Source organism: Nansenia antarctica, assembly GCF_963989245.1.
Source record: "Nansenia antarctica genome assembly, chromosome: 8".
Taxonomy (NCBI): domain Eukaryota; kingdom Metazoa; phylum Chordata; class Actinopteri; order Argentiniformes; family Microstomatidae; genus Nansenia; species Nansenia antarctica.
Window position 1 is genome coordinate 6,361,447 of NC_137678.1, and position 24,844 is coordinate 6,386,290.

Genomic DNA, 24,844 nt, shown 5'->3' on the forward strand with positions numbered 1-24,844 from the left:
CCAAACTACACACTATTAAAAAATACTACAAATGGAAGGAAGGTAGTGTTGAAACATATCAAAACGCTATTAGACGACAACAAGTTCAATCACTATTAGACCAGTTCCTGAAAAAAACCTTTCAATACAACAGTGAAGGTGTAAACAAGGCAGTAGAAAACCTTAATAATATATTTGACCTTTCAGCCTCCTTATCTGACCTAAAGGCCTCAAATAGAAAACCCCCCAGAAATAACAACAATGACTAATGGTTCGACAACGAGTGTCAAAACCTCAGAAAGGAACTAAGGAACCTATCAAACCAGAAACATAGAGACCCAGACAACCAGAGCACACGTCTTCACTAGGGTGAAACATTAAAACTGTATAAAAATACATTAAAGAAAAAAAGGGACCATCATGTTAGAAACCAGCTACACTCTATAGAGGAATCCATAAAAACAAACAAATTCTGGGAAAAATGGAACACTCTAAATAAATAAAAACATGAGGATCTACCCATCCAAAATGGAGATATATGGGTAAATCACTTCTCCAATCTCTTTGGTCCAATAGAGAAAAATAAACAGCAAAGACACATACAAGATAAACTACAAAGTTTAGAGTCAGCCATAAAAGACTACCAGAACCCGCTAGACTCTCCAATTACACTAAAGGAAGTACAGGACAAAATAAATTCACTCGAAACCAAGAAGGCCTGTGGTGTCGATGGCATCCTAAATGAAATGCTAAAATTCACAGACGTCAAATTCCAATTGGCTATATTAAAACTCTTCAACATTGTCCTTAGCTCTGGGATCTTCCCCAATATTTGGAACCAAGGATTGATAACGCCGCTCCACAAAAGTGGAGATAAATCTGATCCAAATAACTACCGTGGGATCCAGTGTTTCCCCTAGGTTTGCTGCCTTGGGAGGGTGGCATGGATCCTCCACCAATTAGTGTAACAGATTAGTAACAGAACAAGTTATCTCTGTAAAATCATAATATCAATTATGTGACTAGAACAAATATGATAATTTATAGACTTTATTGTTGAGCCACAAAGCCATCACTTATTTTTTATTAATTGTTTTACTGTTTTGACACTATAACAATCTTGACTTCACTATCTGTCCACTTTCTCACCTGGTTCTTCCTGCTCTTGCTCTCTCACTCTCTCTCTCTCTCTGTGTGTCATCTCCATCCTCCTCTCTCCCTCTTTGCACTGACAATCACACACAAACATATGTGACAGGGTCTGGTTAAAAAGTCTGCAAGTCTGGCAACATCATTTTCCAGTTTTTTTTACTACCTTTCATTATCTACCTGTCATCTGTCAGTGATGACATGCTGACATGTTTAAATAGCAAAAATGTTTTGCTAATTCAAGATTCATGTTTTTGTATTGCCATGTGTGTCAAACGTTTATTACATCCTATTACAAGTAATGAAGGGGGGTGCTGAGGGTGCTGCACCAGAACCATAGGTTCTCAAGGCTACTTGTGGTCTTGACTACCTGTCCACTTTCTCACCTGGTTCTTGCTGTCTCTTTGGTCTCCTGACTCCATCCTGCTCTCGCTCCTCCTCCTCTTCCTCTCAATCCTCCTCTCTCCCTCTTTTGCTGTCCACCGAAAGGCAAACATAACAACCAGAATATGTATAATCTAATAAGAGGTATAAATTGATCCATATCAATTTATAACATCATTCTAATTGTATATTGGGTTGCTGTGGGCAATGCAGTCAGATAATGTCATTTTGACTTGACTCTCACCTGAAAAACAATCTTATGTCCATCTATGGAAAAACATTTCCAATGAGTGAGGGTTTGTTCCAATGCTTCAATCCACTTTTTTATTGTATTTTATTACCATGAAGCCCAATTCTAGCAGAATAAGACATATTGTATTATTACTACTACCATCTATTATTACTAATCACCTCTGAGCTAGCTAGCTAGCTTGCTAGTTCGTTAACACTATTCACACAATGGAACTAGACACTTTCTAGTCACCATGGAACTACAATCAGACACTTTCTAGTTAAGTCACAATAATAACGAACAATTTGAACCAATGTTTTCTGTCAGAAATCCAGAAATTATATTTGCTACGGTTACGTACTTTGCTTACTTTCATCTGCTGACCTCTCTCTCTCTCTCTCTCTCTCTCGCTAAACAATTATTCTCCGGGCGAAGCGCGAGACTACTTGCGGACCAATGAGGTGCGTGTATGTAGGCTACTGGACCGGAGTGTGTAACATCATGACTGTAATTGGGCTAGAATGATTTCAGAAAATAATAATAATAATGATAATAATAATAATGATTATTCTTTTTTAGGTCGTGCTGAGATGAAATTTAGGGATACTCAAGCACCCCTAAAAAGCGTCTAAAATCGTCCATATCTCCAGATTCGGGTTGGGTGCGTTTAATAAACGTGGGAAGTTAGCCTGCTTGTCAGAGGTTTGGGGTCTACGTCCGTCCATTACTAAAACTATTATTGTTGGCCTTTATTTGCACTTACAGCAGAGACGAATGGCTTGTTTGAGATTAGCACGTCAGAGCGTGTGTGTGGAGGGAGCTGAGCCCCGCCCTTCGTGAAACGAGGAGACAAGCGGACAAGCGTGGCAGCAAAACGCACAGAGGAGAAACATATTAAATGAGGGTGCACATAAATTAGGCAAATGACACAGAATAAACATATTTCGACCACATAATAAACATATTTCGGCCATATACAACTGGGAGAAAAATATTATTGTTAAAAAAAACAACAACACATGAACCAAATTGACATTGAACATTTTTCTTGCGGGGGCGGGAGGTCCCGTTGGGGGGGCGGCAATGGTAGGTGAAACACTGGGATCTGTGTCAACAGCAACCTTGGGAAAATCCTCTGTATGATCATCAACCACAGACTCCTACATTACCTCACTGTAAACAATGTCCTAAGCAAATCCCAAATTGGTTTTTTACCAAAGTATCGTACAACAGACCATATATTCACCCTCAGCACCCTAATTGACAACCAAATAAACAAAAACAAAAGCAAACTATTCGCCTGCTTCGTAGATTTCAAAAAAGCCTTTGATTCAATTTGGCACAAAGGTCTGCTATTCACACTGTTGGAAAATGGTGTTGGAGGAAAAACCTACGACATCATAAAGTCAATGTACACTAGGGCTGCAACGATTAGCCGATTACCGTAACGATTAGTCGATCAGTCACGACTAATCGACTACGAAAATTCGTCGACGTGAAATGCTGTTGTCGACTAATCGCATAAAAAGATATGTTTTACAAAAACGGGATTTTTTTTTTTTTTTTTTTAAACGGGAGCCATGCAAGAATCAGCTGGGTAAGTTTTAGCTAACGTTGTTAGCCAACTGGCTAACGTTATATTGTTAGGGTCGTAATGTTTATGTTAGCTTTACTGTTACATGTTGGAAAACAACGTCTCATGGACAGGGCTGTACATGCTATGAGCGTTTGTGCTATTCATTTATTTGCCCTGTGGCACGCGTGTGACAGACAGAGGCGCTTGTATGTAACGTTACGTAGCAGGGGTTTTCCATGTTGAAGCCAGGAGAACGCGAGATGAAATGAAGTGAGGGGTGGTCGCTATTAAAATACCAGGTAGTCATGGTGGATGATCATGAATGATGCTTGATAAGTGAATGCTATTTCAATTATGTTGAGTCCACCAGCGAGCTGTCTGTAAGATAAACAGCGCCAAGCGTAGCCTACTAACGTGAGCTGTCTGTAGTCTAGCCAGCAATGCTAGCTAGCCAATCAACTAGCTCTGTGAGCAGCTGTAGCTTGGCGTAACGTTAGGTTAGATAGCTAGTTAAGCCGGATTTATGCTTCTGCGTCGCCATTTACGCGCAGCGAAAAGCCACACGACTAATCGAAAAAATAATCGACAGATTAGTCGACTACCAAAATAATCGTTAGTTGCAGCCCTAATGTACACTAACAACAAGTGTGCTGTTAAGATTGGCAAAAACCACACAGACTTCTTTTCCCAAAGCCGGGGGGTTAGACAGGGATGCAGCTTGAGTCCAACCCTCTTCAACATCTATATCAACAGTTTGGCAAAAACATTAGAGCAGTCTGCAGCACCTGGCATCCCCCTAGTAGACACAGAAGTCAAATGTCTACTGTTTGCTGATGACCTGGTGCTGCTGTCCCCAACCAAAGAAGGGCTACAACAGCACCTCGACCTTCCATACCAATTCTCCCAGACCTGGGCCTTGACAGTGAATCTCACTAAGACGAAAATTATGATTTTCCAAAAAAGATCCAGCTTCCAGCACCACAAATTCAAATTCTTCCTAGATACAATTGCCCTAGAACATACAAAGAATTATACCTACCTCGGCCTAAACATCAGCACCACAGGTAGCTTCAACAAAGCTGTGAACGACCTGAGAGATAAGGCAAGGAGGGCTTTTTACGCCATCAAAAGGAACATCAAGTTAGACATCCCTATTCAAATCTGGCTCAAATTATTGGACTCCGTTATAGAACCCATTTCCCTCTATGGTTGCGAGGTCTGGGGTCCACCTGCCAACCAAGATTTTGCAAAATGGGACAAACACCAAATTGAGACTCTGCATGCAGAGTTCTGCAAATCCATTCTTCGTATCCAACGTAAAACACAAAATAACGCATGCAGAGCAGAATTAGGACGATACCCACTAATTATAAAAATTCAAAAGAGAGCGTTTACATTTTACAACCACCTAAAAGAAAGTCACCCTGAAACGCTCCACAACAATGCCCTTACCCACAGAGAGACTCTAGGGAGATGCCCCCTCAGCCAGCTAGTTCTGGGACTCTCACAGTCACAAGCAGAGCCACCTATTAAAAACCAAATTATAAGAAAACAAAAAGAAAATTACCAGACACATTGGCAAGAATCAACCAAAAACCAGAGCAAATTGGAATGCTATTTGGCCCTAAACAGAAAATACACAGTGGCAGAATACCTGAGTACTGTGACAGACCCAAAGCTAAGGAAATCCTTGACTATGTACAGACTCAGTGAACACAACCTGGCCATCGAGAAAGGCCGCCACAGGCAGACCTGGCTCCCCAGACCAGACAGACTGTGCACCCACTGCACACAAAACCAGGTGGAAACAGAGCTGCACTTCTTAACTACCTGCCAGCTGTACAAGGACATCAGGGACACATACTTCCCACTGATCACCAACATCCAGGGAGACTTTGAGGACTTGACCAATGTCGAAAGGCTACCATATCTGCTGGGTGAGGTACAGCAATGTGCAAACACAGCAGCAAGATTTGTTAGCTGCTGTGATAGAAAAAGGCAATCAAATGGGCTAAAACCACCATAAGAATTGAAATAAGTTTTATTTCATTTATTTATTCTAGTATGTAATCTATTTGTAATCTATTTATTTGTAATCTAGTATGTAATCTATTTATTTATTCTAGTATGTACATGTATGTACATTACATTCTTTTTGTTTTTTATCTTCACACTTCACATGCTTTGGCAATGTAAATGTATGTTTCCCATGCCAATAAAGCCCTTTGAAATTGAAAAAATTGAAAATTGAGAGAGAGAGACGCCCGAGAGAGAGAGAGAGAGAGAGAGGGGGAGAGAGAGAGAGAGGGGGAGAGAGAGAGAGAGACAGAGAGAGACAGAGAGAGAGAGACGCCCGAGAGAGAGAGAGAGAGAGAGAGAGAGAGGGGGGGAGAGAGAGACAGAGAGAGAGAGAGAGAGAGAGAGAGGGGGAGAGAGAGAGAGAGAGAGAGACAGACGGATAGAAACAGTTACAGAGGGCTAAATCATAACGACGAAGACAGCAAACACGCACGCGCACACCCACACACTTACCCACACCCACACACCCACACTTACCCACACACTTACCCACACCCACCCCCACACATCCCCCCCCCCCCCCCCTCCCCCCCCCACACTCCCACACCCACACCCCCACCCCCCACACCCACCCTGCAGGTCGACGATGGTCTCTGAGCCCTGGCTGTGGTCCCTCCTCTCCCCCTCCAGCGCGGCCTGCAGGCTGATGCAGTCCTTCTCCAGGGTGAGCTTGGCGTGCTCCAGCAGGCAGCACTTGTCCTGCAGCTCCCGGGCGTTCCCCTCCAGCTGCTGCAGCTGCTTGCCCGCCTCCATCTGCGCCTTCCGCAGCCTCGCAGCCGCCTCCGCCTCGGCCCGCAGCAGAGCGTTGGCCTCGTCCAACTGACCGAGGAGACACACACGTCCCAGTAAACAAAGAGTCCAAAAGACGTCCTCAGGGAAGCCGGAATGTGGGTTCAGATGACGTCTTTCTAGGACGTCCAGGTGACGTCTTCCTAGGACGTCCAGGTGACGTCTTTCTAGGACGTCCAGATTACGTCTTTGTAGGACGTCCAGATGACGTCTTTGTAGGACGTCCAGATGACGTCTTTAAGACATCCTAGAAAGACGTCATCTGAACCCACATTCCGGCTTCCCTGAGGACGTCTTTTGGACTCTTTGTGTACTGGGATACTAGTATAGAGAGCACTGGCCTGGTCCGACTAACGAAGGAGACACGTGCTAGTATACCTGCTTACTGTCTGTCCCATGCATGCCTGTGGACTTCCTGTGTCTGTCCACATTTGCATACTGTATGTATGCTATTTTTTTATTCTGTTAATGTGCTTTCTGCTGTGCTTAATGTTGTGCGGGTTGATGTGGATGTGTGATGCTGTCCTTTTAACTTATAACTGATGCTGTGACTGTTAGTGGAGGAGGAGGTGTTGGAGATGTCTGTATGTTTCTATCTTTTGCTGTGCTGGAAATGCTTGGATGTGTGCCGCTGTCTGTCGTGTGTGTTCTTTGTTTTTAACATAACCTGATTTCTTTTCAGCCCCCCCCCCCCCCCCCAACCCCCCAAGAGGCTTTTGTCTTTTGCCAGGCCGCCAATGTAAATAAGAATTAGTTCTTGCATGAGTATTCACAAACCTGTCTCTGGAGGTGGATGTTCTTCTCGTTGGCGATGTGGGAGTTCTGGTTCCTCCTCTTCATGTCGTCCAGTTGGTCTCGTAAGCTGTTGACTGCCGATCACAACATCAAGTCAGATATGACAGTCTGTTACTTGCTTTATTTGACAGTCCTGTTACAGGTGCTTTTTATTTACCCAGTATTTACTAAATCAACTATTTGGTAACTATGCAGTATGTAGCAACAGCACTTTCTGCTACTGAACTCAACAAATGCAGCACCGTTTGGTAAGTGACCTGGTACTCAATGGCATAATGGGGCTTTAGTCAGGGAATCTAAAAGGAACGGCAGGCGTAATTAATATGCAATTATCAGGTAATAATAGTAACGACATTACAGCTGTCCTGTAACCAGTGATGCCGGTAACGCGTTACTAAGTAACGCGTTACTCTAATCTGAATACTTTTTCCTGTAACGAGTATTCTAACGCGATACTATTTCCAAATCAGTAATCGGATTAAAGTTACTTATTCAAGTGACTGTGCGTTACTATTGCGTTACTACCTCATAACTTAGGCTAAATGCAGTATTTCTTTGTAATGTTCGATAGCTTTTCTCGCGTCTTGGGGAGTGACGTCAGTGCTCAAGTTTTCAACACGAGGTTACTATGGAAGGCCATGCCCGCAAAAAACGGCTCTCGACTATCGCGAGATTGCAGCAGAATCGCTCACGTGTATCACCACGCTGATTGCACAGTGTAAACAGAAGCGTAGCCTACACAATGGAGCGAGAACAGAGATATGCGTTAAATAGCTGGAAATATAAGGATTATTTTGAGTTTGTGTCAGCAAAGGATGACAAGAACATAAATGTTGATCATTGATAAACTCAGACTCACCCAGTTTAGGATAAGGATTATATTAGGATCATATCTGAATGGTCAGGGTAGGTTTTAGGTTTTGTGAAACCAAGTATTTATGTTGGGTGAGGCAAAGAAAGACTCTTTATTTTGTTGTTTTAAGTTATTGTTTAAAGTGTAATTATGTAATTTAAGTTACTGTTAAAATAAAGTGAGTTTTGGCAAAACCAGTTTTCATTTTTATGTTGCGGGGGGGTCGGGTGCCTAGGCAGCTGCCAATAGTAACTAAAAAAGTAACTAGTAATCTAACTTAGTTACTTTTAAAATCAAGTAATCAGTAAAGTAACTAGATTACTTTTTAAAGGAGTAATCAGTAATCAGTAATCAGAATACTTTTTCAAAGTAACTGTGGCAACACTGCCTGTAACACTGGGCTGTAAGATAACGGGTTATCCATTTGTAAACAATTTCAAAGCTTTTATAGACAACTTCTAATGACACCAATTCAGTATTCAATAGCCTTTGGTGTCTGACTGCCATTGTACCCGGATGGGAAGGCTAAGGTAATTACTCCCTCTGGTGGTTAGTACTGTAATAGCATCAATAAAATGACGAGAAGCAGCTGTTTGATTACATTAGCTTGAGGCAGTCTGATTGCTGGTGTGACTAACACTGTAACACTTCCCTCCACTTCAAATAATTGGTTAATCATGTTTCTGTCTGACAATTACTTGATGACCCAAATAGTATGATCATGAATCATGACAGCCTATGTGTGTGTGTGTGTGTGTGTGTGTGTGTGTGTGTGTGTCCTGACTGCGATTGCACCAGAGTGTTCAGTTCACAGGCAAGGTTACTCATTACAAAAGCTCGGCTTCAAAACATCTCTGACCTCACTTCACCTCAGTTTGACCTCAGTTTGACCTCATCACCCCAGTTTGACCTCAGTTTGACCTCATCACCCCAGTTTGACCTCAGTTTGACCTCATCACCCCAGTTTGACCTCAGTTTGACCTCATCACCTCAGTTTGACCTCAGTTTGACCTCATCACCTCAGTTTGACCTCATCACCCCAGTTTGACCTCATCACCCCAGTTTGACCCCAGTTTGACCTCATCACCCCAGTTTGACCCCAGTTTGACCTCATCACCCCAGTTTGACCTCATCACCTCAGTTTGACCTCAGTTTGACCTCCTCACCCCAGTTTGACCTCAGTTTGACCTCATGACCCCAGTTTGACCTCAGTTTGACCTCATCACCCCAGTTTGACCTCATCACCCCATTTGAGCTCACTCACGTCTGCGTAGAGACCAGGGTTTCCGTTAGAAAAAATTGGTGCTGGTCAAAGTGTCCGGAAAGATTTCAATGTGTCGGACAAACGGGAGAAATTCCGGTCATCATATTCAAATATAATATAGGTGTTTGTCGCGGTGATTAGCTGTTGTATAGCCTATATATGCCATTTAATGTCTATTTCTCATCCGATACGATTAGATGCAAACTATATATTAATATAGGCTTTCATGATTCGCATGCGCTACTGTCCAGGGCTGCACGCGCGCCACACTGGGCCTAGTCACCTTTGCTACTTTGAATTACGACTGTAGGCTAAGATGTTTATTTCAATTGCATTAATGGGATTTGAGGATGTAATTGGTAATTTTAAGTATGCCTAGTTTAGCTTTTGATGGCTATTTGAACGGACTGCATCGATCGATCAATGAACGGACTCCACATTACGTTAACTGAAGTGTGTTAAATAGTTTCAGGACAGTAATGTACGTTTTCTATATTCTCTTTCCAGTTTTACCCTTTTTATCAATAAAACAAGGTAATTTCTATAACCACGTCTCGCTGATTGGGAAGGCATTAAGTCTAGCTGCCTGTCAAATCATACTTTCTCGGACTCTGGAGTATGAGAATGAGGAGGATGTATCGGGGGGATACACACCCGTGGACTATTTCAATTTAGTGGTACAAATTAAACTCTAACACTATAGATAGACTAAATTGAACTAAAATGATGGACACCGACTGAATAACTGAGTGGGGGGAAGACAGGTCTCAAATGTGGAACAATTGTAACATTTAATACATAAAGATAAAACATACACAAATATATAACATTGATATCCCTAAACTCAAATGAAGTGTGGTATTGTCAACCTAATCTAATCAATCCTAATCTAATGGTACCAGTAGCCAAGGTTGTCGATAGTAGCGCAAGTGGAGATGGACGAATGTAGAGGAGGAAAGTTCAATGGAAACTCCCGGAGTAGAACGGGCACGGCAGGCTCAATCAATGAACGGGGTTGAGATGACTAGCGTCCTTTACTAGCCGCATCTCACGGCCCTCGGTGGTCATTCACTGTGCTCTAGCACATCCAAAACACGCAGAACAATAACCTTGACTCCGGTCACTGCAGTGGTTTTATTTAGACTAGATCAAACTAAATTAACTGACTAAACTACTCGCGCCGTTGAGAGACAGGGTTGCCAGATGGGGCGGGTTACCGCCGAATGGGCTACTGGGTTTAGCGGTTATTTAGCGGACTAGTTAGGCTGTAAATTGTCAATCCCATCTGGCAACCCTGCCGCTGTTTGTTCATCGCGTAGGCTAGTCTACACATTAATAATAAAAGAAAACATATAGCCTATATATTCGTCTTTTTTAATGTAGAAGGAATCAGCTAAATTAATTTTAGCAAATTGTATTCAAATTGTGCTTAAAGGGAATTATTTTCACCGGACATTATGACCGAAGAGGTTTAAATATGTCGGACTTCAATAGATTTTATCGGACAACGACCGGTAATTACCGGTTAACGGAAACCCAGGTAGAGACCCATTCTTGAACCAGTGCAACCTGACTAGGATGGAACCAGTGCCTTCCGCACACCAAACACCTGCTTTGGCCAGCTGTGTGTGTGTGTGTGTGTGTGTGTGTGTGTGTGTGTGTGTGTGTGCGTCTCACCCTCGTTCTCCAGGCAGCGTTTCCTGTCGGCCTCGCTCTCAGCCTTCCTGTGGCTCTCTACACTCTTGTGTTGCAGCAGCGCCTTCTCCCTCTCCAGCTGCCTCACGCTGGACTCCAGACTCTTCCTGCTGCACACCTGGCAACAACAGCAGTCATCTGAAGTTTACTCTTCAATGTTGGTACAACAGGCTCTATAACCGTTTTTAATCCAGAAGACTATTACATGGTAATGCGTTTGGTTTGGTTTGGTTTGGTTACACAAGTGCTTGAGAATAGCACAAACCTGAAACCCCCGAAAAGCACGCTAAGCTTGCCCAATCAATCCCTGTATTCACTTTTTTTGGTTATCCAGGATCAGATCAATTGAGCTGATTTTGAGCCGGTATTTCAAAACATTACGGGTTAGGATCATTCTGACGCAGATAACAAGATCAACATCACAGAATCTGGGTTTTCAAACTTCCTACCTCTTCATCAAGTTCTTTAGAGATCTTCTCTACACGACCTGTGGTAGTTCTGCAGGGAGAGAACAGAGAACAAGTCACCATCATCTAGTTTAAAGCACAGGATTAAAGCCACAATTTGTGAAACCGTTGGATATATACATTCATGATATACTTGAAGAATATTACTTAAGATCTTTATAGATGCTTAATACCACTGTCTTACCACATCATAGCCCAAAATATAAGTCTGTTTTACTTGAATGTTTACAACTACTACTAGGTCGTCCTCGGAAGAGCCCTCCATCGGCACTTCCAGTCATCCCGATCCTCCATGCATCTGGCTAGCTCCCTGATCCTCCATACATCTGGCTAGCTCCCTGGTCCTCCATACATCTGGCTAGCTCCCTGGTCCTCCATACATCTGGCTAGCTCCCTGATCCTCCATACATCTGGCTAGCTCCCTGGTCCTCCATACATCTGGCTAGCTCCCTGATCCTCCATACATCTGGCTAGCTCCCTGATCCTCCATACATCTGGCTAGCTCCCTGGTCCTCCATACATCTGGCTAGCTCCCTGATCCTCCATACATCTGGCTAGCTCCCTGGTCCTCCATACATCTGGCTAGCTCCCTGGTCCTCCATACATCTGGCTAGCTCCCTGGTCCTCCATACATCTGGCTAGCTCCCTGATCCTCCATACATCTGGCTAGCTCCCTGATCCTCCATACATCTGGCTAGCTCCCTGGTCCTCCATACATCTGGCTAGCTCCCTGATCCTCCATACATCTGGCTAGCTCCCTGGTCCTCCATACATCTGGCTAGCTCCCTGGTCCTCCATACATCTGGCTAGCTCCCTGGTCCTCCATACATCTGGCTAGCTCCCTGGTCCTCCATACATCTGGCTAGCTCCCTGGTCCTCCATACATCTGGCTAGCTCCCTGGTCCTCCATACATCTGGCTAGCTCCCTGGTCCTCCATACATCTGGCTAGCTCCCTGGTCCTCCATACATCTGGCTAGCTCCCTGGTCCTCCATACATCTGGCTAGCTCGCTGGTACATTCTGCTCCTCCATCTTTCTTGAGTACGTCCATGTATGTTAGTGTGGGACACCCTCGTGATTGATGCCCGTGTGTTGGCTCCCACAGAACCAGTTTGCTGGCTGACAGCTCCTGGTGTCTCTGGCAGTGACCTGCCAGCCTGATTCTCCTGACTGCTATTTTATTGCTTATCCTTGGTGACCCCCCATACAGATGCTTGTTGGTAACATGCCCGCTCTTGTTGATGTTAAGTACTGCACGCAGCATTCTGGTGTAGCATCCATCTAGGGACTTCTGCAGGGTAGGCTTCAGGGTCCAGCATTCACAGTCGTATAGGAGAACGGACTCTGATTTGTCGGGGGAGGTTGGAGTGCCACACACTGGCCATGCCGTTCAGGGGAAGGGGGCCAGGGTGTCCCCTTGCAGCACCCCAGCCAGGATGTGAAACTCCTTGCTGTTGCCGTCTGGGGTCATCACCTTGGCACTTGTACCCGTGTACCTGGTCTCTATGGTCTCTACATGGTCTCTATGGCCCGGAGTAGATTGGGAAGGACACTGTAGGCCTTAAGCAGGGCTTGACATGGTCAGGTACTTGTCCTTTGGACAAGTGAACTTATCTTTTACTTGTCCGAGAGCTCAAGTTACTTGTCCAAATATGACGTGAGCCTAAAGCAGGAGCAGCTTTTTTGTCACAGCTGTAAATGTTGTGTTGCCATGCTTGTGTGTGTACGAAAAACACTAACAAGCAAAATGTGTAAAGGTGAAGCTGAAACATCAGGAAGTCACTCCAGCGTCACGTCTCTGAGGCCACCTTTAATAGCTTGTGCCGACAACCCCCCCCTCCCCCAGTCGTCTTTTATTCTGTTATTCGTCTGTTGTTTTTATTAACTGCAAAAATATTCAGAGTATCTTCTTCATTGAGCCTCTGTGTATCGAGTCAAATGCCTTTTTGAAGTCGATGAAGCACAGTACCGTAGTACCTTAGGCAGTCAGGTTGTTAGACGATTCTCCTTAAGGCCAGGATCTGGGCCACGGTGGTCCTCTCCTCTCGAAAACCATTGTGGTTTTCCCTCAGGTGAGGGGCGATGGCGTTCCCCTCAGGTGAGGGGCGATGGCGTTCCCCTCAGGTGAGGGGCGATGGCGTTCCCCTCAGGTGAGGGGCGATGGCGTTCCCCTCAGGTGAGGGGCGATGGCGCACCGTATCCGGTTCAGTATCATCCGGTTGTACATCTTCACAATGATACATCAGACTGATGCCTCTGTAGTTCTGAGATCTCCGGATTTAGGCACTGGGATTATAATATAATAACATAACATATTTTGAAGCTAATGAAGTAATATTACAAACAATAATATAAACAGTCACTTCAGCTTCAAAATATGTTTAACACTCCAATGTTGATGTCCCAGACTGTCAGGCCTCGCATATACTGTATATGACATACATTGCTAGGGTTCAAATACCCGGCTGGCCACACGTCAAGGTGTCCTTGGGCAAGACACTGAACCCCAAATTGCTCCCAATGAGCGGGCCGGCGCCTTGCATGGTAGCTTGCCACCATTGGTGTGTGAATGTGTGTGTGAATGGGTGAATGAGAGGTCACTGTAAAGCACTTTGGAATAAGGCGTTATATTATAAGTCAGACCATCTATAATTTACCAATAATAACGCTTACCTGAACTTGTGCTCCAGCTCATCTTTGGACTGCATCTCATGAGTGAGCTTCTCTTCCAGCTGGTGAAGCTTCTTCTGCAGTTGGGCTGACTGAATGATGGGGAGGGAAGACAGAGGCATGGGTAGACAGAGGACGACAGCCTAGAGTTCTGGACTAAAGATAATACAAATCACAAACATATAATAAGGGAATTGACATGCTGTTATTTTACTTGTTGTGTTAATTCATTTTTGTTAGATAGTCAAGTCAGTGGCTCTCTAATAATGTGGCCAAATAAATTGGTTTCAAGCAAGGTGTGAGGGCTGCTCATGTATGGTTATGCTCATCATCAGTAGAAACTGGGGAGTTTCTCAGCGTCAAGAGATCTCTACTATATGTATCTATCTATCACGATATGCAGTGACCATCTGATCAAAACCATGTGTAACGGGTTACCCCTCAATTGATGTATCCTACAAAGAATAGCGTATTCATTCTGAAATCAGCTAAACTATTAGCATTGCATTCAGATGGACTCGATTTAACTTATTGAAGACATTTTTGCATTTGAGCAAATTCTAGGAGTGCCAAATGAAACCGGTAAATGAGGCTAATTCAACCTGTTTACCCCAAAAGCTGAGTGGTGATAGACCTACCACAGCACCACAGCAGGCTCCCACTGCTGGTTTACTTTGGTGTTTGCTTAGCTACACTACCGGTCAAAAGCTTTAGAACACCTCATTTTTTCCAGTTTTTATTGATATTTAGCTTAAATGCAAAAATGTCATTAACAAATCAATCAGTACGTTGAAATAAGTCCATCTTAATGCAAGGATAATATCAATAATAAAGGTCATTTTTTTATTAATATCTTTGTTTGTATAGGGTCAATTTAGCCTTTGCACTACTGCTCTTTGTACATACTGTGATGATTGGATACTCCTACCACTAGGTGTCAGTAGAGGTCCTTGTTATAGGACATGACCGGAGATGATGTGGTAGTAGCGAGAGGACAGGAACTAATAGGGACTAGGTAGATGCAGTTGATGTAAACGGAGCACGTTAATAAAAGTTATAAAAAGATCCTGTTTCTCATTGAACGACACGAACAACACACATACTACCTTTGTACCATATTTCTGCACATTTGTACACAGCTCTTTTTTATATTAGTCTCTAATTGATACATCTGTATACTCTACACAGCTGTACATAGCTTACTGCTATCCGTCTCTTGTATATACTTCTAACTACCCTACTTTCCATACTGTACCTATTACAATCACTATCATGTTTTATATCACTATTTGCACTTCTGGTTAGATGCTTAAGTGCATTTCGTTGTCTGGTATTTGTACTCTGCAATAACAATAAAGTTGAATATAATCTAATCTAACAGTTTCGGTCCAATGACGATTTTTGTGAAGTCAAACACATAGAAGCGTTCCATTTAAAACAGGGAACACATTAATTCTAATTCAATATCTGAGTCAAAAGAGGACAGAAGACAGAACATCTTAAAGAGAGAACACTTCAAAATCAGATACAACCAGATTTGATTTAAATAGAGAATACTTACGACCGCAATGTCCTGCAAAAAGAAAAAAGAAATTAATTTGATTAGAACAGTTTCCACAAGCACTGAAGTCAAGCTGTCAGATTTTTCCAAGATTAGCTGTTTGTTGAGCCTCTGGGGGTCAAGCCTCTTAGTGTGTGAGTTACTAAGACGTCCACAGATTATCCCCTGCAAACAAAACTATGAAACCTGAGCATAGAAAGTAAAGCAACAGCAGATGGGCTCTTTCAGCCATTTCAGCCAATTACCATATTTTGTCCTGTTTTGACATGTGCCTTGTGCCATTGAAGCAAAACGGTTGTCAACAGTAACAATGGCGAACTTCACTACAGCCTTTAGGGGCGATCGTATTCAGCTTTGGCTTTTCGTACGGACAGAGATATTTTTGTTGTGTGGACAGAGTTTTTTTTTTTTTTTTTAACGAGGACAAAAATATCCATATACGTGTAGTCCAGGCCTAAGTAAGCGACATAGCTAGCTAGCTATGATTGGAAACAAAGTAGTATCCAGTTATGGATTTTAGCACTACTTTGGCAGATTTTGGTGGGTTTGCTGGGTTCGTTTGCGACATTGGTTAACTAGTATCTACTATATGTTCATTTGACTGAACAATTACTGTCCCAAATGTACATTTGATAAGCTAACTAGCTAGCTAGTTTACTCAGGAATGTCCGGAATGCTAGCGTCGTCATAGCAACGGCTGATTACATCAGCCGGACACATTCTGGCCAGCTGGACAGATTTTGGCATGACAGCTGCAAGTACCCACCTGGTCTTTGGACGTTGAGTTCTCCTGTGCAACCGAAGAGTTATTTGAGGCACGAAGCAACCTGGAGAAAATACATGAATAAATTAGCCTATTTTCTTGCACTTGATTAGATATAAGATTCCTCATATAAGAAAAAAGTGTGGTATAGAAATCCATGTATTTATCATCATGGTTCTCTTTCAGCCGACATCTCACTATAGGATATGCACCTCTGCCATCCTATTGATCCTGCTCCAGCCCAGCCTATGAAGGCTACTGCAATGCTCGCCCATTACATTATTTGTATTGTTATTGGCAAGCCCATCTGCACGGTTCTGATAGACCCTAGCTTAAGTGTTCTACTGGAAAGTTCAGGGATGCAAACTGGTTAGGTGGGGAAAAGGTGAGAAGAATGCATGGGCACGGAAACACAGACCTGCTAGGGGGTCCGGGGGCATGCCCCCCATGAACGATTAAAAAAGAAGCTTTTAAATGCTAATTACTGGTGACTTTTAGGATAAGGGTATAGAACAGGGGGCAGCTTAACCAATGGCACGCGAGCAATACGTGTGCAAGAGTTTTTTAAAAAAAAGTTTGAATGTTGTCTCTCATCAGCACGCATCGTATTCCCCCGCAGTGGGTCTGGCAACAATAATACATTTTCCGGTCCGACTTTTTCCAAAATAAAATAGATTCTAGGCAAGTGTAAAGCACACAAAACGACACGGAAACCATTAAAAAGGTTTATTTTGAAAGTCTCACCCTGCGTCTGATCCTGATGTTGGAGCAGCAGCGTACCCCTTAAAGGGGTGACACAAGCCAGTCGAAGGCTAAACCACTCACAGACTCGAAAATTAAAGTGAAAGTTATTGTGACAACAATATCTGGTTTTCTGTATTTTTCACAACACATAATTCAACGTTTTAAAGTACCCACTCGATATAATAAACAACAGTTTAACGATAACTAAGTACTTATAATTTGTGGATTGGATTCTCTGTTCTCGTTTGCTGTAGGCTACTGCTAAGGGAGACTTTACTTGTAAACATACTTTAGTTTTGGGACGTGTTGAAAAGCAAGGACTGTGTGATCAATCTGATCATATAATTATGTGTAGTTATGTATTTTTAGCATCAGCATGTTGTGATGCATTAAAAAAAATGCAGTTAGATGTTACATTAGTCACTTTTCTCCCATTCTGTGTTTGAGGTGCACCAACATTCAAATACTTGTGTCGTTTTTTTTTTTTTTTTTTACGATTTCAATGTATGACATCATTTGAAAGCTTACAATCTGTAGTTTCAGAATATGTAAAAAAAACTAAAAATGACTAGCAACTGGTTGATGAAAACACTGGCTAGTGACACACTAGTGAATAGGGGGGTGCGCAGTGTTTTGACGTAGCGTGCGTAAGTTGCGGAGGGGGTACAGTGGATGTCTGCACCGGAGAAGTTCAGCTGTCTCAGGAACATTGCCCTGGCTTTGCTGACAGTCTTCAGATCAACCTGTCTGTGTGAGCAGATATTCTCACACATGAAGAGCCTCTCAAGCTTGTGTGCAATTTAAAGTGACCAAGTACCCCCAGGTAATGGATCTGAGCAGAGGAAAACAGGGCCAGGGATCACACTGACTGTTGGGCCTGTTTATTTAGCATACATGGCTTTGCATACATAGCTCTTTGCTGAAAAATTGTGTTTATGTTGTGGTTGGAATAACATTGCAGGGGGGTATTCCATCAACGTCGCAAAAGGAAAATCCAGGCCTATTTTTGGTAACTCGCGAGATTAATCAAAATAAGCCTGGATTTTTAGACAAATCTCATGAGCTTTATCAGAATAAGCCTTGATTTTCCTTTAGCAATGTTGATGGAACACCCCCCAGATCTTTTGGCCTGTTTGGTTTGGTGTCGAGTCATAATTGATGTTGATATTGTGGTTGGCACACTGATTAACAAGAACATTTAAAAATGGCACTTCATATCAAAAATGTTGCCTACCCCTGGTTTAGAACATTCTTACCCTAGAATTAAGGCAAGTCAGTTGCAAAGCTAAAGAGGCATTAGAGACGTTGCAGAGAGAATTGTTTCAGCTGCGTGATGTTTGAGCGGTGTCTTGCATGCGCAGCCCCTTTCAGATCACCCCACGCCATCTCAACAGGATTAAGATCCAGGCATTGACTTTGACCATTCCAGAACTCTCCGTTTCTTTCTTTTGATCCATTCCTTGGTGGATTTACTGGAATGTTTTGGGTCATGTTGCATGGTCCGCTTCAGCTTACATTTTTGGACAGATGGTCTCATATTTTTTCTACAATGCTGAATGCTGCTAAAATGTTTTAACGTTAAACCAGTTGGTCACTGAGTACTGCAGAGTACTGTTTTTGTTACTTGAATACAGGCTGGCAGTCTTTAATAGCCAACTGTTGTTGTGGACTATATACTGGGGAAGTATTTGTTATTATTCAGGAGTAAAAAAATAAATACAAATATCGGATTGATATCCGTCTCGCAGATATCTGAAGCCCAGATATCGGTAGTGAAAAAGTGGGATCAGGACATCACAATATTAAATGCAGGGTTACCCTGCATTTACCTGCATTATCCTGCATTTAACCTTTCGCGTGAACAAGCAAATTCATGAAATGAAGGACCTTGCTTGACTACGAATGGTCAAGACCTGGGTCATGAAAGAGACGACATACCACATAAGCAACGAAACATTTGGTTTTTGGAGGAGGGAAAATGTGAAAAGAAATACTGTAATAAGCCTTACTGGTCCTCCTTGAAGTAGGTGAACCCAACGAAGGGAAGCTGGTTTCCCACAAAGGCCTTTGGAGTCGGGAAGGTCTCAACATCGCCCTTTTCATCCGAAATCTCATCAAAGTTGCTGGTGTCGATGTCGCTGCTCAGCTCTGGAACCACAGGGGCCGCCGCTGAGGGGTCCGAAGCAAGAGAGAGGGGGAGGGAGGGAGGGAGGGAGGGAGGGAGAGAGAATGCGATAGAGGGGTTTAGATAGGAACAAAGAGAGAGCAGGCATGACTGACAGTGTACAACTAGTGTAGGATAAATTCTAACCAGGGGAAGATTTAAAAACGATCGCCTGAGCCTGGGGATACTCACTGTCTCTGATGGTGTTGAAGTTCCACTGGTCGTTCTTGAAGAAGGGGTGCCTCTTGATCTCCTCCACCCCGTTACGGCCCAGTCTCACCTCCCTTAACACAAACAAACAGGCTTGCGTGAGTGATCAGGGAGTAAACTGGTCTAGATCCCTTTAAGATTAATTCTTGTGTCCTGGGGTGGTCCAGTGGTCTAGCACCGCGGTCTACAGTGCAGACATATGCCCATGTCGGCATGGGTCTGAATCCGGCCCATGCCCTGCTGACATGCCCTCTCTCTCCCTTCTTCTCCTTACTTTCCTGTCTGTCTTCACTGTATCTGTCCAATAAAATGAAAAATATAAGTGGGACTGCCCCACTAAGAAATTATTAAAAAAACAAAAGAAGATCACTCACTCCTACATATATGCACATCCCATGAAGAGAAAAATCCCGTTGTAATTGGAATCATCCCTCCCAGAATCATCCCTCCCAGAATCATCCCTCCCAGAATCATCCCTCCCAGAATCATCCCTCCAAGCCACGCCGGTCGTTTCTGTGCAGGTCTTTTCCCCCTGCAGCACAGGTTTCTATTCCTGTCTCTAGCACCTGCTAGCCTCACGTGCTAGCACCTCATTGGTTCACATCACTTCAACCCTGACCGGATTGTGATATCATTGATTAGTGTTATTTTTTTATTTTTTTTGCCTCACTAGCTTCTTGGTTAGGAACCTGTGTTTTAAGACTGCCTGGATAGAAAAGGTTGTTTTCACTTTGGAAAACAGAACAAACTCAGTGACAAACCCCTGCTGCACAAGAGCAGCAGCACCCTGTTGTATTTGCATCGTCACTGGCTGGAGGTTCTTCACTTACCTGTCGGTCAGGAAGGCACAGATGAGGTTCTTGGCGTCTTTGGAGATCTCCACATCATCTGGGAAGTTGAGGGTGTTCTTGTGGTCCATGATCTTGCTGTAGGTTCCCACAAGAGAGTCAGCATAGAACGGTGTGTCACCTAAAGGGGAGTGAGAGAGTATGTACAAACTACCACATATTATCGCTGCTTTTTATTGTTTTTCTAAATATGCCAATTATGAAAAGACATTTACAATAGTAAAGTAGTAGTAGTAGTAGTAGTAGTAGGTAGCAGGGTCTTACAGTGTGTGCATACATTCTGTTGATAATGGTCCCAGCGGGAACGAAGCCCCCAACCTAAGCATTGCTAATGTCTAGCTCTACTGACTACGGCACACAGGACCACTTAGAGGTACATTCAGTGATGTCATAGTCACAAATGAATGGGTGACTACTGGCAGAGATAGCGAGCCTAAAGCAGGAGCAGCTTTTTTGTCACAGCTGTAAATGTTGTGTTGCCATGCTTGTGTGTGTACGAAAAACACTAACAAGCAAAATGTGTAAAGGTGAAGATGAAACATCAGGAAGTCACTCCAGCGTCACGTCTCTGAGGCCACCTTTAATAGCTTGTGCCGACAACCCCCCCCTCCCCCAGTCGTCTTTTATTCTGTTATTCGTCTGTTGTTTTTATGAACTGCAAAAATATTCAGACCAGGGCTTGACATTACGCTTTTTCAGGTACTTGTCCTTATCTTTTACTTGTCCGAGAGCTCAAGTTACTTGTCCAAATATGACGCGTGCGTGTGTGTGTGTGTCTGTCTACTTGTTGTTTTAACGATCTACAGCTCTGTACATAAATAAGATATGAAGATATAATCAATACAAAATATGTGCCCAAGACTTCATTCTTTTATTTGGTATGATATTTATACCATTGTGATGTATTGTGCCCAGTAAATGTTAAGACAGCGTGCGACAACATACCCCTCGCTCCCCTACTCAGCGGACATAGATTGTTTGACAAGGCAGCTACATTGACAAGGCAGCTACATTGACAAGGCAGCTACATTGACAAGGCAGCATACATTGACAAGGCAGCATACATTGACAAGGCAGCAGACATTGACAAGGCGGCTACATTGACAAGGAAGCTACATTGACAAGGCAACTACATTGACAAGGCAGCTACATTGACATGGCAGCTACATTGACAAGGCAGCATACATTGACAAGGCAGCTACATTGACAAGGCAGCATACATTGACAAGGCAGCTACATTGACAAGGCAGCAGACATTGACATGGCAGCTACATTGACAAGGCAGCATACATTGACATGGCAGCTACATTGACATGGCAGAAGACATTGACATGGCAGCTACATTGACAAGGCAGCTACATTGACAAGGCAGCTACATTGACATGGCAGCTACATTGACAAGGCAGCTACATTGACAAGGCAGCATACATTGACAAGGCAGCAGACATTGACAAGGCAGCATACATTGACATGGCAGCAGATATTGACAAGGCAGCAGACATTGACAAGGCAGCATACATTGACAAGGCAGCTACATTGACATGGCAGCTTACATTGACATGGCAGCATACATTGACATGGCAGCATACATTGACAATGCAGCATACATTGACAAGGCAGCATACATTGACAAGGCAGCATACATTGACAAGGCAAGACATAAACTCACCGACGAGCATCTCGAAGATGAACACCCCGACGGACCACCAGTCACACTCGCGGCCGTAGTAGCCGTCCCCACCCTGCGACTTCAGGACCTCGGGGGAGATGTAGTCCGGCGTGCCGACTGCCGTGTCACAGTGAACCATGCCTGTCTGCAACACGTCAATCCCTCAGTTAGATGTTCAAACAACGTCGAAAACACTAGAATACAGAAACGTTCTAGTAGCAAGAATTTAAGAATATTCCGAAGGGTTTGGAGGTTAATACTATCTAGGAGAAACTACTAACAGTCGTTCATCCTGAAAATGTATGAGCCACAGTACACTGGTGTGCCGTGTCCAAATCTGTCTTGTATGTATCTTACTGGTTGAAGGGGCATTCTGCGCACAAACTATTCTGAGTACATAACCGTCAGTCCACCCTTCACATGGTCCCAGCATATAACCTTCACATAACCGTTGTGCACAAGAGCCTCCTAGCTAAGACAGTCTAGGCTTTCTGGAGAAGATGATCAGTTTGGACAAAATATACATCATCATGGATCTTTACGCTTTCCATTAAGATGCTGCAGGGCTCTGGCACACCAAGGCATTCTATTCTGTGACCATAAGAAGGGCGGACTGAGACTAACACCTTTTTAGTTTTCATGAAAATGTCCTTTTGAGTTAACAAACTCCTGAAAAAGAAGTTCATAATTATATAATTTCTACAAGGAAACACTACACATGCAGATTATGTACTTTTTAAATGTCATCTTTATTTACCCATGTTTGTCCCACTGAAATCTGTTGTTCAAGTTCAAGCTCGAAAATTGCTAATTTCATCAAGAAATGTTTACGCCTATAAATACAAGCAAGTTAACAATATTCCTTTAGACATAAAGTTTGAATAACTCTGTATATCTTTGGATGATGTGCCGTAGGAACCATTAATTCATGTCTTCAGTTGCTGCTCTGCTAATGGTTGTGTGTGACAACCCAAATCGTCACTGTTACCGTGCTGCTATATTTCCTATGTCTAAAGAATCTTGATCATTTAGAAGTAGGGCCAAATGTGAAAGAGAGAGAGAGGGGGGGGGGGGGAGAGAGGGGGAGGGGGGAGAGAGAGAGAGAGAGCGAGGGAGAGAGAGAGGGAGGAAGGAGAGAGAGAGAGACATATGGAGGGGGAGAGGGAAGGAGAGAGAGAGAGAGAGGGAGGAAGGAGAGAGAGAGGGAGAGAGAGAGACATATGGAGGGGGAGAGGGAAGGAGAGAGAGAGAGAGGGAGGGAGGGAGGGGGAGAGGAAGGGGGGAAGGAGAGAGAGGGAGAGAGAGAGACACAGGGAGAGAGAGGGGGGGGGGAGGGGGAGAGAGAGAGAGAGAGCGAGGGAGGGAGAGAGAGAGGGAGGAAGGAGAGAGAGAGAGACATATGGAGGGGGAGAGGGAAGGAGAGAGAGAGCGAGGGAGGGAGAGAGAGAGACATATGGAGGGGGAGAGGGAAGGAGAGAGAGAGAGAGAGAGAGAGGGAGGGAGGGGGAGAGGAAGGGGGGAAGGAGAGAGAGGGAGAGAGAGAGACACAGGGAGAGAGGGGGGGGAGGGAGGGGGAGGGAGAGGGAGAGAAACACAGCTTTGTGATCTCTGAATTATCGAGCACTTATGAGATGTTTCCTCCTCTGAGAGGCTTGAGAACGACAGCCTCGGGTATCTGGAGAAGTAGTCCCCTACGTAAGGTCCTGAGTGAACCCTTGAGAGTTAAGCACTCTGCAATCCACAACATCTGAACCATTTAGCAGACACTTTTATCCAAAGCTATTTACAATGACAGATTACATGGCCTTACTCGTCAGCACACTAGTGGTGGTGTTCCCAGGTGAGATTTGAACTCATGACCTTCTGATCACCAGTCCAACTCACTAAACACCAGGCCACTACTACAACCACCGACAACACTCTGTGGCGAGTAAGGAACACCCACTACACCACCGCTCTGTCCAGAAACCCTAGCCTCTATTCGTCCACACGTCTTTAAGACCTGGAAGAAGGAATACAAATGATGTGGTTTTTAAAAAAACACCTTGGCGTCTGATGGCAATCCAAACAATGTGGATTTTCACCGTCTTGTTTAAACCTATTCAATCCTTTCCAACACTACAGAAGTGCTTAGAGAATTAGGGGGGAGCAGGGGGTAAAGGGTTTGGAGCTCGCTAGGGCAGCGGTTCCCAACCTTTTTGGACTCAAGGCCCAGTTAAAAATCTCTTTAAGTATTCGCGGCCCACACAGGCATTTTTTGGGGTGTCTCATCATTATCCTCTTATTCTTATTGGATATTTCATATGATTCATCATCATACAATCATCATACCTACAGTGCAGTAGGCCTAGTAGTAGCACACTGATGATGCATTTTCTTAAGGTTTTAAAGAATTCTTTAAGAATTAAAGAATTAAAGAAAAAATACAGTACCATGAATTTGTTGTTTAAGTTAAGTTAATTTTTTGCCCATGATTTGGCGGCCCACTTGCAGTACCCTCGCGGCCCGCCAGAGGGCTGCGGCCCCTAGGTTGGGAATCGCTGCGCTAGGGTTTGAACTCACCGAGTCCATCTTCATACAGGTGCCGAAGTCGGCCAGCTTCAGGTGTCCGTGGCGGTCCAGCAGCATGTTGTCCGGCTTCACGTCGCGGTGGATGAAGCCCATGGAGTGGATGGCGTCCAGCGCCATCACCACCTCGGCCGTGTAGAACTTGGCCCACTTCTCAGGCACGTCGTAGGTGCTGGTGAGGTTCACCAGGTCTCCTCCTGGCATGTACTCCATCACCATGTACAGGTAGCGGTCGTCTTGGAAGGCACAGCATAACTAAGATAATAAACAAAGACAAATATGGGTTAACACTGGAACAGCCGTGCCTTTTTTATCTACTAAAAGAGCCGCCTCAAATGACCCCCTCTTTACAATGCTCAAGCTGCTATTTACACACAACGACCAC

General features: G+C 43.9%; 1 protein-coding gene across 1 annotated transcript in view; it reads right to left on the minus strand.

The window, feature by feature from the left end:
* The window catches only part of LOC308163778 (rho-associated protein kinase 2-like), a gene marked incomplete at both ends in the record, with an annotated part of 206,775 nt that overhangs the window by 140,491 nt on the left and 41,440 nt on the right, over positions 1-24,844 (minus strand). Inside the window, 11 exons of the mRNA XM_080537966.1 lie at positions 5,972-6,218; positions 6,966-7,057; positions 10,778-10,913; positions 11,245-11,293; positions 13,936-14,024; positions 16,260-16,320; positions 19,010-19,169; positions 19,357-19,448; positions 20,205-20,343; positions 21,892-22,036; positions 24,454-24,714. Of these exons, the coding sequence (XP_080394092.1) occupies positions 5,972-6,218; positions 6,966-7,057; positions 10,778-10,913; positions 11,245-11,293; positions 13,936-14,024; positions 16,260-16,320; positions 19,010-19,169; positions 19,357-19,448; positions 20,205-20,343; positions 21,892-22,036; positions 24,454-24,714 (1,471 nt within the window). The remainder of the gene's footprint in view (positions 1-5,971; positions 6,219-6,965; positions 7,058-10,777; positions 10,914-11,244; positions 11,294-13,935; positions 14,025-16,259; positions 16,321-19,009; positions 19,170-19,356; positions 19,449-20,204; positions 20,344-21,891; positions 22,037-24,453; positions 24,715-24,844) is intronic.